The 13,344-nt window shown below is 40.3% G+C and overlaps 2 protein-coding genes across 7 annotated transcripts in view; one reads left to right on the top strand and one right to left on the bottom strand.

The window, feature by feature from the left end:
* Positions 1-5,209: 5,209 nt before the first annotated feature.
* Positions 5,210-11,198, bottom strand: RPS24 (ribosomal protein S24). 4 transcript variants are annotated; one of them, XM_032982169.2, is made up of 8 exons: positions 11,131-11,198; positions 10,414-10,479; positions 9,847-10,056; positions 9,272-9,382; positions 9,147-9,149; positions 8,353-8,370; positions 6,181-6,216; positions 5,210-5,301 (listed from the first exon to the last, which is right to left on the bottom strand). In XM_032982169.2, the coding sequence occupies exons 1-6, from the start codon at positions 11,131-11,133 to the stop codon at positions 8,365-8,367; spliced, it is 399 nt and encodes a 132-aa protein (XP_032838060.1). In that variant the 5' UTR covers positions 11,134-11,198; the 3' UTR covers positions 5,210-5,301; positions 6,181-6,216; positions 8,353-8,364. The 4 variants fall into 4 exon arrangements, with proteins under 4 accessions (XP_032838060.1, XP_042642726.1, XP_032838061.1 ...); XM_042786792.1 differs by lacking the exon at positions 8,353-8,370; XM_032982170.2 differs by lacking the exon at positions 9,147-9,149.
* A 95-nt stretch (positions 11,199-11,293) lies between these two features.
* POLR3A (RNA polymerase III subunit A) overlaps positions 11,294-13,344 on the top strand; it is a 37,835-nt gene continuing 35,784 nt past the window's right edge. For all 3 annotated transcript variants that reach the window (XM_032982150.2, XM_032982149.2, XM_042786587.1), the window contains exons 1-3: positions 11,294-11,651; positions 12,174-12,309; positions 12,849-12,986. In XM_032982150.2, coding sequence (XP_032838041.2) covers positions 11,608-11,651; positions 12,174-12,309; positions 12,849-12,986 — 318 coding nt within the window. In that variant the 5' untranslated portion in view covers positions 11,294-11,607. The remainder of the gene's footprint in view (positions 11,652-12,173; positions 12,310-12,848; positions 12,987-13,344) is intronic.

Genomic DNA, 13,344 nt, shown 5'->3' with positions numbered 1-13,344 from the left:
CAAACACTACAGAATTCAGAGCTAGGCAAAATATACTCTCATTTTATTTAACTCCTCAAAAATATTAAAGTTCAATATTAGTGTATGAATACGAAGCAATTTCTTCCAATCCTAGGTCCTTACATTAGCCTTTACTTTTGCAAAGCCCTGAAGTAGGGCCTATATCAATCTGTCTTCAATAACCAGAACTGATCAATTAAATACTTAAAAACATGAGTTCTGACAGATCTTGATTTTTATAACACCCCTCTTGCTGCCTTTAAAAAAATAAAATGTCTTAATTCCACTTATCTGTAGCACGATCCATCAAACTATAAACAGTGAAACAAACTATGCAAAAACTATTGACAAACATTTTAACAGACATCTTCACCCATTTAATTTAAAGATATCAAGCCCCTTCCGTTATGATTTTGACATTGGCTGTTAAACCAGATAGAAAGCATTGAAAAAGGAAAGTGTCAGTCCCAATTTTCTACTTACAGCCAACACTGTGCAAGAGCTACGGACCTGAGGTCATTTGTTGCAGAAAAGTTTTATTATCAGTGAATGAAACCTGTTATCAAATCAACACAAATGATGCCTGGCTTAACAAACAGGCTAGCAAAAATTGACAGAAAATGATAGCAGGGTAGCAGCTCCAGTACAATCAAATCAGATCATCATGAAAGGCAGTGAAGCATGTTTCTCCTAATGCAGGTCAGTTTGCTGTCTGGCCAGCTTCATTAGATAACAAACTGTATTTTAACCCAATGAACACAAGTACAAACCGTTATCATCTGCCCCAGTGAAGCGTTGCACTCAGTTTTTGCTGGGTGTGTATCTCCTGTGCTAACAGAAGCCACAGATGCTCTGAACATCCTCCTGCCTCAGCACACTATTTGACCTTATTTAAGATCTCTGTGTACGAACAACAGTTATGGAGCTTTATTAGTAGTACTGGTTGCCAATGGCCAATAAAATTGGAAAAAACACAGTGATCTTCTAGCACACAGGATGTCTTTTAGCCACTTCTGGAGCTGTTTCATTAGCCACAGCTTTTACAGAGAGCAAAGACTAAATTTAAGTAAGGAACCTTACTGAATTCCAGATGAGGATAAAAAACCCACTGTGGAATTTTAAGACATAACTAGAGTACACAAATGTTAGCAACAAACATAAGATTAAGTTTCCACTTATTCCCTTTAAAGCAAAAGAGTCCAAAAGGATTAATGTACTAGAACGTGCCTACTCCTAACACTGACTTGTTAAACCTTAAACCTTTCCATTTTATATCTTCGAGACATTTTAACAAATGTGTTCATAGAAGTAACTCAGTCTTATGGCTACTGTGTTAGGAACACAATGAACAAAAGAAACATTTGCCACCTATACTGGAAAGTTCTGCTGCTCAGATGAAACTTTACCAGCATTCAGAGCAAAAATACTAATTGTTCTCATCTGGTCTCTTAGCACCACCAAAATATCCATCCAAAAAAAGGCTCAACATGCTTAGTTTCACTCAAATAGAAGCATATTATTAGTGAGCATTCACAACTAGAATTTTCAACTTACTGTATGAATTTAGTATCAACAGCTGCTACAGGACAATGCTGTATTTCCTGTGCAGGAAACTAATGACATTAATTTTTTACCAGAACTGACTAGGATACAGACAAGTTCATTTTTTGTGACTGTTGCAAATAGATTTAATAGTGACCTGCATACTTTATTCCTCAAATGACACATTTTCTATGAATAAAACCCGTATCACCCTTCTATCCCTCTGCTTACTGGTACTGCAGTCTGCTCATAGCATACTATGCCTCATTTATTTCAACCTGTTGATGTTATCAGCTTCATTTTTTCCCCTCAACATTTGTTCTCAAGCCTGTTACAAGCTGCTCCCTAGACAAAACAACCTCATTGCCCAAGCTATGTCATATTTCACCATCTTTCATCTGGATCAGTTATTTTCTTGTATGATGCCAACACTCTGCTTCCCTGGTAAACCCTCCTTTGATCTGCTGTAGTTTGTCCTTTGCCTTGTAGACTACAACCTCTTTCAGACAGAAGCCACCATGACCTGGCTGTGCCTTATATAGCCCACTGAACAGAGGTGGAACCTCAGCAGGATGTTGGAGTACTTGATCCAGTTTCAATTAAGTCAAGCCCTGAGGCTTCTGCACAGCTTTTCAAGTATTGCACAGAAAGACTTCATTTATTCTTGTCAGCCTAAAAAATTTTGAGTCCTTTCTACAAAAAGAGCCAACCATTTTCTATGTTAGTTATATCCCTCGTGAAAAAAACCAACCAAACAAAAAAAACAACAAAACAAAAATATACAACTCAAGTGCTATGGTAAAATTGTAAAGAGTTAATGAAAGTCTTCCCATGTACGTTGATATTACTCATCAATGGTTTAATTTAGAAGTTCCCTCTCCAAAAATCCTTGAGTCTAATTTGGGCTCTAGACTGGTCAAATCAATAAAATACTTCTGATCTTTAAATATGAGGGCCAGGCCAAAGTCTAGAAGCAGGCAAAAGTGACAAAAACTACAACCTATAGATGACAGGATGTGCCAAGATCAGCAGGAAATACAAGGGTACCTTCAGCACACAGTAGGGTAAGAAGTGAAAATTCCTGTTCATCAACCCTTTTCACTTAATTGCTTTACCTCCCACAGGAAAGGGGATTAACCTAGTCTTCACAGCCTGACATGTGCATTAAACTTCTGAATTACAGAACATGTGCTACACATTGCTTAGACTGTAGTGTATGAAGGCAAAATGTTGGCAGAACAGGAACTAACATGAAGGGCTGCTTATGTCTCCACCATTGAAAAACCAAGATTTCAGATGACAGCTATTCAGTTCCTTGCCATTTTCCAAGTGGAATGGTAGGAGAAAAGGACAGCCACGTCACAGAATGTAGCAGAACTGAAAAACTCAAACAGGTTATCTCATCTGATCAGTTAACTCCAGCTCACAATGTCATCCCGTCCTCTTTCCCATTCTTTATGCTTAATGCCTCATATTGCAAGGCATGAGTACAACTTGTGGATATGTGGGGATAACCTAACCACACAAGAAAACAGTCAATTGTTCTAGGGATTCACTACACACCTTTTGCTTTCCATCTTAAATAATCAAAATGGGGCATCAAATATCAACTTATGGCACCAAGTAATAAGACAGCCTATTTCCATCAGTCTGCTTTGAAAAGTTACTGTACCTCATAAATGCACTGTAATGGATAGCATGTAAGATATCACAAAATGGAAGAGGGAACCTTTATTACTTCAACCTGAAAACTAAGTTTTGCTTCAAGAGGTATGTGCCTCCTGGAACAGTACTGTTTATAAAGTCAAAACATCGAGACTATGCAATTATTTTATCTTTATGCCAGCAATTATTTATGCATTCTCTGTTGATTGCTTAAAACAAAGGTAAGGAGGCTTCTGAAAAGAGCAACTAGAATTTGTGCCAGCACTCTAGACCTTTAAAGTAGTAAATATTTGGAAAACACTAACTGTATGGTCCTCATTGAAACTGATGGTTTCCACTGAATTCAAAAAAGAATCAGTGATACAAAAACATTAGTTATAGCCTCAGATCCTAAATACAATTATTTTTACAGCGTATTTTCAAAGTTGACCTCTTTGTAAGAGGACAATTCAGCCTCCTTTTCAGCCTGTTCCATGAAAAATTGCTGTGGAAGTCTTCCTTGTATTCGTATTGCTATATTCACACCACCCCCTAGTGACTGTTCAATCATACTTAAAAGCATTACACCTCTGATGTTGAACACGATATACAGGAAGAATATACTGCAGGTATTACCTTTAAAAACACATTTGGGTTCTAACTCTAAGCCTTATGCACTTAACATTTGCTCCATATCCCTTTGAATCTTTGACTGTCAGGAATTTACTGTTACTTATTCAAAACCTATCTACAGACTCTAGAGTTCAGTGCACATACTGCATCAAAGTACACAAATACGACTTTTAATACCCCTATAGCAGTTCTTCAGAATTTAATATACTTCCAAACTTTGGCAAGAATATCCAATAGCTACTTACCTTTGAAGGTCTGGCTACCAAGTAAAAAAGCCTTTTAACTTCCACACAACTTCAGAATTAAAACTATTTTACAAGCAATTACTGTTTCACCATGCCCTTAGTCCACCTTAGTCACCTATGTTTAGAAGAAACTGTTTAGAAGAATCTATCCTTTCACCAGGGCAACTGCCTACTAATCCCGAATAACATCAATAAAGGCAGAAACACTACAGCATGAGGTACAGAAAATTTACTGTACAGCTAAAAACTAGTTCCCAGACTCAAACTGAAGATACTAGAAGAGGCTTTAAGTGCTTTATCTATACTTACCAGATCTTGTATGGAAGTTTACGACAATGCTATCCCCCTTGCAACCACTTTAACAACTCTGACTATAGGGTTGATGGGTTTGCCCCCAAGCACTAAAAATGCCTTACCTGTGTTATTATATGCTGCCTCAGAACAAAGGTAGTACAATTAAAAAATACTGTAGTTAAATAATTAAGTCAGAGCATTCATCAGCACAGCCGCTAGAGCTGCCCACTCTATTTCAGTTCTATTTAAGGTATAAAACTTCTGTTTTGAAACACCTACATGAAACACCTGCATCAGAATGCCCACATTCCTAGCGTACAGTATGCCTCATCCAGCCACTGATCCAAACTTAAATGACTCCTTTAACACTACCAGCTGAAAAGTTAGCCGTCTACTGCAGTTTGCAGACCAGAGTCAGACCCCAGAGCCTGCCCTGACAACTCGGGAAAAGGTAAGTGATGCCCGACTCCTTCATTAACAAAAACCTTAACTGCAGTAGTACGAAGCTCTGAATACCTCTGCCTACATGTTCTATTTTCCCTTCAGCTGTATTCTACAGGTCTATATAGCATAAGCAGTCAAACAAGCACATCTTAAAAGGACTTCCCAAATCACAGTTAGAACACTAGATGGCAAAAGCATACCTACCTCCATGAACTAATGTTGCCTGCTTGGAATTAGGTTATACTACTACCTGTATAAAGCTCCAATTCACTTCAAACTGATACTCAAAACAAGAATTGTTTAATTATGAAAAGATTTTAATACAGTGCAAACAGTGCACCAATCCGGAATTTCTAAAATTTTACAAAATGGTAGCTTTCAAATCAAAACTAAAGGGAAAACCAGCATTTTATTGACATAGTTTATTTGATGTTAAAGCCAGATGAGCAGCTTCTTTCCAGAATAATTCTTTCTACACTTCTTCATAGAATAACATAGTCTGTAAAGGAAAAGATAGATCAGTGCCACACAATTAAAACAGTTTTTACACTCATACCTTTATAGAGCCTGAAAAATTGATTCCCAAACAAGTCAGGTGAACCACACTGCCTTTCTTCAAAAAACATACCGTTCAAAATTTCACGGTACTGTCAGAAGAATGAGAGCCTAGATCACATCACTTCTGTTGAAGATGTCAACAAACTACAGTTGCTCTGCCAGCTTTCTATGTAAGACGTTATACTCACTACATCAGCTCCCAGACAGACTGTTTAAGTTGAAAGCAACTGACTCATTCAAGCCATTTGTAATAAAACCAGATTTTTGTCTGTAACACTTACTGCCCACAGCACATCCAACTCATTTATGTTTCAGCAGCAAAGATATAAACACATTCTAGGACTTGTCTAAAAGCGTATAGGTTTGCTTATAAGGAATTTACTTGAAATAAGTATCTGTAAGAAAACAAAGATTTGTCCTCAAAACAGGAATCATACTACTTCAATCTATTTAGGACAATAAAAAGCAAGGTGTACTATTCTCTCCTTAACATACCTACGAAAGGAAAATACAAGCCTTGCTTACTGTAAGACTAAGTAATCAACAGTTCTAGCAACAGTAATTCTGAACTGCCTCATTTATTATTTCAGTCTTTTTACTAATCAAGCATTTCACTTAAGTGGAAATCACACAAATTATCAACTGAGTAGTAAGCATAACTGATTTATAAACATTTCAAGTCTGTCATAGTCTTAAACTCTTGCACTGGGTTCTGCATCAGTACAAGCACCATGGTCTTTGTGCAAATCAACATGAGACCTATGTCATCATAATGAATACAGACCACTGAATGTCTACCTTATGAAGCATTAAGTCATACCTGTTATCCATTTTCCATCTGAAGCATGTTTAGTTACTGAAAAATAAAAACATTAATTGATAAGAAAACAGTTTTATCAAAATTCTACTACTGTAGATGGAGCTTTGAGACTTTTTACTAGCACAATATGCTTTTCTCAATTACCACAGTGAAATGTAATAGGAAAACCTAAAAGTTTTGACTACTTTAGAGGCTGAAGAGTTACATTTCACATTCTCTCAAACTCAAAATGGGACCTGACAATAGCTGATAGAGCTTAAGTAATACTTGTAATACAACTGCATGTTCAATTATACCTACAGGCTACGAATGGCTTAAAGTGCCTATCCACACACACTTCTCTATGATCCAGTTTTTTAAAAAAAACATTTCTATTCAGAAGGCTCACATGTCAAATGCTGTCCCAACTACAGTCGTTACATTAACGGGTAGGGTGGGGTTTTTGCATTTCAATATCCCCAGTTATATGAGTCACTTCTCTGAATGCAAACACTAGGTGAGGGACATGAGCTCAAACTACACAGGTACAGAATATATTACGTAACACAAACTAAAGTGCTTTCTTCTTGAAACTGAAGGGAAAATAGAATGGGAATTCTGAAGAACTGACAAGTAAAAGGAAGCACCAAAACTTTAAGTCAGACATCAGCACAGTTGATGTCTGACTTAAAAGTTCAATAAGAACTAGCATGAGGCACTATTTCAATAGTTTTCATGACCACATGGTACATAACTCTTAGAACAATACAGACTTGACTGAAAACGTTTCAGAATCAAGTGCCTACACATTTCTGAGATAAACAGGTTTCACAGGTTGTGTGGGTGGACTCTAAAACATATTCCAAGACCCCTACTAAAAATTCCTCCACAAGGCTGTGATAATGGATGTTGAACCATGCCAGACCATTATGTTTAAACATGCATGTTTCAAGACAAACCTTTAAGACACAAATGAATGCCACAAGCTTTTTCCTCTGCGATGGAGCACAGAACTGCTCTAAACTAAGTTTTCCAGAAAGCACATATATTAATTTGGTTTTAGTTAGTTTAAGACTAATGTGAGGACAAAGATTAACAAAACTGGTGAACAAATAAGATCTAAAACATGCATACTTATCAACTAAAAGATCATTTTAAAAGACATAAGAAAACCTCGAATCCAAACCAGTTCACCTACTACTGAGATTGTGTGCTAGTTTGAGAAACACTCGATACAGAAGTCGCATCTGCTATAGAATTATCGCAGCACACAATCCTGGTCTTGATTTGTGGAGTGTTTATACACTTTAAGAGAATTTCTATGAACTGGATGGACAGCTTTAGTAATTCAAGTGACAATCATTTAACCATTTGGTATGAACACTCAGTAATAGCTACCTTAAAGCACAAAATTCTTTAAGAGAAGCAGCTCATCCATACTACTGGTGCAACACTAAACCATTACCTTGACACTGACAACAAGTTTTATGTTAGTGTTTCTACTATACCAAATGAGAATTTGTGCTGTTCTACTGTAAACAATTGTAAGACTTCACTACTAAAACAGAATTAAAGCAGAAAGAAGGGTTCCACATCTTATCTAGTAGTTCGTAGCAACACTGGTTTATTTCTATCCAACAACAGCAAGAACTTCACTTACACAGTAAGTGAAGAATCTAATTTCATGGAGCAATCACTGTGGTTTGTGTTGTAACTTGGAATAGTGCAGGTCAATAGTTAAATACAGTTTCATGCTGAGAACTGTATTGTTTCCAACCACTCTCTCAAATGCACAGCTGCGATATGACTTGGTTTTCATGAAGATGCACAACTACTTTCACACAAAGGTGAAGTTACACATGCAATTGCACTGTACTACTTTGAATCAGAACCCGGGATGTTTCGAGCCAGTGCCTCAAATCAACAGCACTGAGTTTATTTCATTTCTTATTTGGATTTCCTTATTTTAATGTTGTTTTACTAGTTACAAAAATCTCGTTTGCTATTAGCCAAATTTTAATTCTAAGTTGTATTGAATAAAGTTCATTATTTAGTTATCTAAACCTTTATAGGACAGAAGCAAGTTTAAAACCAACATGCACGCATGCAAAGCAGTACAGTGCTTCATTAAAAGGACAGACGTGTTTCACTGATGTATAATTCAGTCACCACATTCATGCTCATTTTCAGTACCTTCTAGATACTTCATTTCTGATGGAGAATTCCAAGAAAATAGAAAAAAGCAAAAGTGAAGATTACTAAAGTTCAAGATATCAAAGCACTCAAGCAGCTACAGAGCTAAGCATCAAAACCCATCACCCTACCTCTCCTTGTTAAAACACTTGAAAAAACCCACTTTACTGAACAGCTTACTCAACATTTTTCAGAGGACAAAAAGCTGCTAGAGAAGGTAACTTGTCTTCACACCCAGGCTATTCCAGTTTTGGTGGTGTTTTTTTTTTTGGTTTTTTTTTTTTTTTTTTTTTTTAAATGATAGAGGAACTCTGTCTCCCTGTAAGCTGCACACCTGACAAGCCTGTATCAAGTTCTAGCCACAGCATAAGAAGCTCCCACCAGAGCAAACAAAAAAAGTATCTTGGAAGTCAGTCACTTAAAACCAGGATAAAGCAGGCATTCTACCTTATTTCTATTTACACACTGTCCTCAACGCCTACACCACCACATGTCCTTATCAAAATCTCCTCTATAAATAACATCATAAGTACCACTAACTTGGTGGAGCATAAGGTATTTAGGCAATCTGAGTAACAAGTGTTAAGACTACCTAGTTTGTATATTGCAAAGGGTGAGTTTTGAGATTAGAGCAATACTGTTAGATTTACCGATGTTTAACTTTAGCTCAGGTGATATGTAGGAAAAAAACATTTAAGAAGCATTGTTTCATGTTGTATCAGCTCAGCTTGCAGCAGTGAGGAGCAAAACTAAGCTACAGAGCTGGTAACAAGCTATACAACACCACAGATTACCTTCTGTTATCCAGTAGAAGAGGTGAAGGAAATGGAAAAAAAACATTGTTATTCTGTTGAAAAATTTCTATTCAGCATTTGAAAGGCAACATGCTCACTCTAGCTTTCATATATTATCATCCTACCTTTTTGCCAGCACCAACATTTGCCTTGGCTGTGCCCCTCACTTTCTTCATTCTGTTCTTACGCTCCTTTCGCTGCTTCCTAGAAGTCTTCTTCTTTTCATACAAGCCATGCTATTAAAAAACAGTTAAAATTGCATTTAACTTTGCTTCACTCAGTCACTTCTGAATTTTAGTATATCTGGACTCTTCAAATACCATGTAAATTTGAAATACTAACTAAGTAGTGAAACAAGTTCACTACTTAATACATGATACAAGACAGAATATAAGCACTTAAGTAATCCATGTACCAGTCTCATTTATTATAATTCCTCAAGACTTTTAATTGTGGTTAGTTATCTATTACTGCTGAATATCGCTGGCAACATCAATTTTGTCTTCGTAATTCCCCTATAATCAACAATAAAAAACAACCTTTTAGCAAATGCAAAAGTTAGCCTATACTATTTTAAGACCTCATATATAACTGAGTAAACCAACAGTACCTTCACAAAACTTTTATACATGTAAATCATGAACCACTAAATACTTCAAATACATACTAATTGCTTTCAAGTTAGCAGAAAACACCCTACCCTGGCAAGCCTGTGCTTTGGTTCGTTTTTCTTTGCATAGTCCAGAGAATCATAGATCATGCCGAAACCTGTTGTCTTGCCACCACCAAAGTGAGTTCTGAAGCCAAAGACGAAAATTACATCAGGGGTCGTCTTGTACATTTTTGCCAGCTTTTCCCTGATTTCTGTTTTGGGGACTGTGGCCTTCCCAGGATGAAGAACATCTATCACCTAAGAAAGAATTTTCATAAGTTGTATAAGAGCAACAAAAGGTCAATATCCAGTGCAAGTCAGGTGCTACAGTTCTTAACGTGAGCTTAACACTGAAACCAACCCACCTTAGCAGCAGAAAGTATTATTAGTTCGATACAAAAGTGGTCATAACAGTTTCCTGCTTCAAAAGACAAAATAGCTCAATACCTCACCATCAAGACTGACCTTCAGCATGCATCAATACATTTAAGCTTGTAAGATCTTACAGTAAAAAAATCTGAGATTTTAAGGGCCCCTTCCTTATGGTGGCTAAGGAACACTGCAGCCCAGAACTAAGAGACAAGTCGCTAAAGGCAATTTTCTGTATCCTTTTACCATCTGCTTGCGCTGAAGCAGTCTGTTTGTCATGAACTTCCTCGTTCTGATGGTCACCGTGTCATTCTGCAAGAAAAAATAGAAAGACACAGCAATGATGACACGTACAGTTCAAATTAACACACAGTGCAACAACAGTCAACAGCTCCTCCAATGCTGACAACGAAGTCACACCCTAACCAGCGTGGTACCCCTCTGAAGCACACTGCGATATGCACTCTTGAATACACATCAACTGACGACCGCCTCCAAACACGACCGCCTCCAGAGCTCCGCCATTCGGAGAAGCCGAAGCAACTTTTAACGAAATGCCTTGGTTACAAGCCCAAGCACTACAACAGGACGAATCTCCTTAACTCACGCGCTGCTGCTCCCTTAATGGTCCCAGGCAAGAAGAGCCACCAGACTAACAGACGGGCATAACCTACGGCGCCGCTTTAGGCCCCCATGAGAAAGGCGGTATTACGCTACCACCGAAGCCGAGGGCCGCTCCCGCCAGCCCGCGGGGCTCGCCCCTGACAGCCGCACCGCCGCCAGGCCGCTGGGGTCGCGGCGCGGAGCGAGGAGAGGAGAGAAACCCTCACTCAGCTCCCGCCATACCCCCGCGAGCCGCTACAGGCACGCCTCCCCAGGGGGGCTGGGGAGCTCCGAGGCCTGGCGGGGGCGGGATGGCGGTGCCACAGGGTGGATGGCAATGCCGCGGCACCGGACACTCACCATGGCGGCGGCGGGTTCCCGGCCAGCCAGCGCAGAAAAGGAAGATGCAAGCTGCCGCTACCAATCATAAGGCGGCGCAGGGGGCCTTCGTGTTGGGGGTGGAGCTGCGCGTAGGGCTGCCCGTTTCGGAGCCGGGGTGCCTTAGTTGTGCCTGAGAAGCCGTGAGCGCGGGGAGGCGCGACCCGCTGCTGGTGGCCAGCGCCCGCTCCTGCGGGGAAACCAACTGCGGAGCCGTGTGGTGGGCGCGGCGGCGCATCTAGGGGAGGGGTGGTGGTTGGCTTGTAACAGTGTCGCGGCCGGCCACGGGGAGCGCCGTGAGCCGGTGTGAGAGGCGGCCGGGCGGAGGCGGGGCTGCCGGCACGGCTGCGGCGGCCCCGGCGGGGAGGAGGGCCCCTGCTTGTGCGCCAGCAGGGGGCGCTGCAGGCGGGCGCCGCCGCGCGTACTGCCGCCGGGCGCTGAGGGGCCGCCACCGCCATCATGGTGAAGGAGCAGTTCAGGGAGACGGATGTGGCCAAAAAAATGTGAGTGGGTCGGTCGGGAGGCTTCTGGGCGACCGCTCCGCTGCCGGCCGGCACGGCGGGGCTGTGGCGGCGCCCCGCGCTGAGATCAGCCGGCGGCGGTGGTGGCGACGAGCAGCCGAAATCCCAGGCTGTGGCGCAGCCCCTACGGAGGAGTCTAGGAAGAAGTCTGGTGGCCAGGGGACCGGAGGGTGGGTGATGAGGCGGCTCGTTCACGGTTAAAAGCGCTGGTGTCGGAGGCGCCCTCCCCAGCCGTGCTGGGCTCGGCTCAGGCTGCGGGCGGCCCGCGGGGGATGGGGCAGCTGTAGGCTTGCCTAAGAACGTCGATAGATCCCCCATACACGAACCACCGACTCGCTGCTCTGCTTTTGGTAGTTATCCAAGAAGAACCTGCTTCAGCAATACTGTGAACCACCTTGGCCACCTTTGCATTGCTTTTAAATACATATGTGTTTGTATGTCTGTAGTTACAAGTATTTCTGCATATATTTGCGTGCGTACATACGTGTGAAATTTCCATTCTAGAAGCCACATCTGTTTTGGCATGAAATCTCCAGAGGAGATGCGTCAGCAAGCTCACATTCAAGTGGTGAGCAAAAACTTGTATAGTCAAGACAACCATCATTCACCACTGCAGTATGGAGTACTTGACCATCGCATGGTGAGAACTGTTTGTGAGGGGTTTTTTTCTGACTTTTTTTTTGAATTAACTGAAGTGGTTAAAAATTAGCTGAGGTGACTGAAATTTACAGCTCTTTCAAAATACATGCAAATGTGTCTCTTCTTGAATTGCATAGATTGTCAGCTGCAGTGACAGCTACTTTTTTCATGATTTTGGGTATTTCAGGAAAGCATTCTTTGGAGGCAGGAGATAAGTTATTTCTGCCTGGTTGTTGGGAGATCCAGAGACATCCCTCTACTAAATAACATACTGCAGGTTAGCTGGCTGTAGATCAGCTGCAGAAGCTGTATGAGTTAATGTCACTGGTATCACTAGGGCCTGCATGTGAAAGACGCTTTTCTTAAGAATGGGAGTGAATGTAATGCTGTTGACATGCTTCTTATGCTGGGAAAAAGGAGTAAGTGCTGAGGGTCTGCTGTCGAGATAGCTGACTAGCTTAAGAATTGTTGTATTTTCTATGTATTCAATTGATTACAGCTAAAATGTTTTTCTGTGTGTGTGTTGCCCTCTTCCCAAAGGGAACCAGTGAAAAAGACCGTCCCTGTGAAACTTGTGGAAAAAATTTAGCTGATTGTTTAGGACATTATGGGTACATTGACTTGGAACTGCCCTGTTTTCATGTTGGATATTTCAAAGCTGTGATAGGCATCTTACAGGTAAACAAAATTATGATTTGTTGTCAGTTTATGGTCTAGAAAAAGGAAATCAGGAAAGGTGATGCTTCAAAGAGTAATTGAGAAGACCAAAATAAAGTTGTATTATAAATTTTATCTTTATGCATCATGTATTCTGTGAAATAAAAGTATTTGTATACGAGTCTTAGTGAGATAAGTATATCCATTTTGTTTTATGTAATCTCAGACTGATTAATTCAATCCATTCTTTTTCTGCAGTAGTTTGAATTAAATGTATGCAGTATAAATTGCTGTTTAGGACATCCCAGTAAATCAAAGTTCTCTTTGCTCTACATGGTTCTTCAAGATCCTGGAGAGCCTAGATAAGGGTTTGCCTCAC

This window comes from Tyto alba, unplaced genomic scaffold (genome assembly GCF_018691265.1).
Source record: "Tyto alba isolate M040663 unplaced genomic scaffold, T.alba_DEE_v4.0 Super-Scaffold_1, whole genome shotgun sequence".
Lineage (NCBI taxonomy): Eukaryota > Metazoa > Chordata > Aves > Strigiformes > Tytonidae > Tyto > Tyto alba.
Note: the sequence above shows the minus strand (reverse complement) of the source record. Positions and strands in the feature narration are given on the sequence as shown.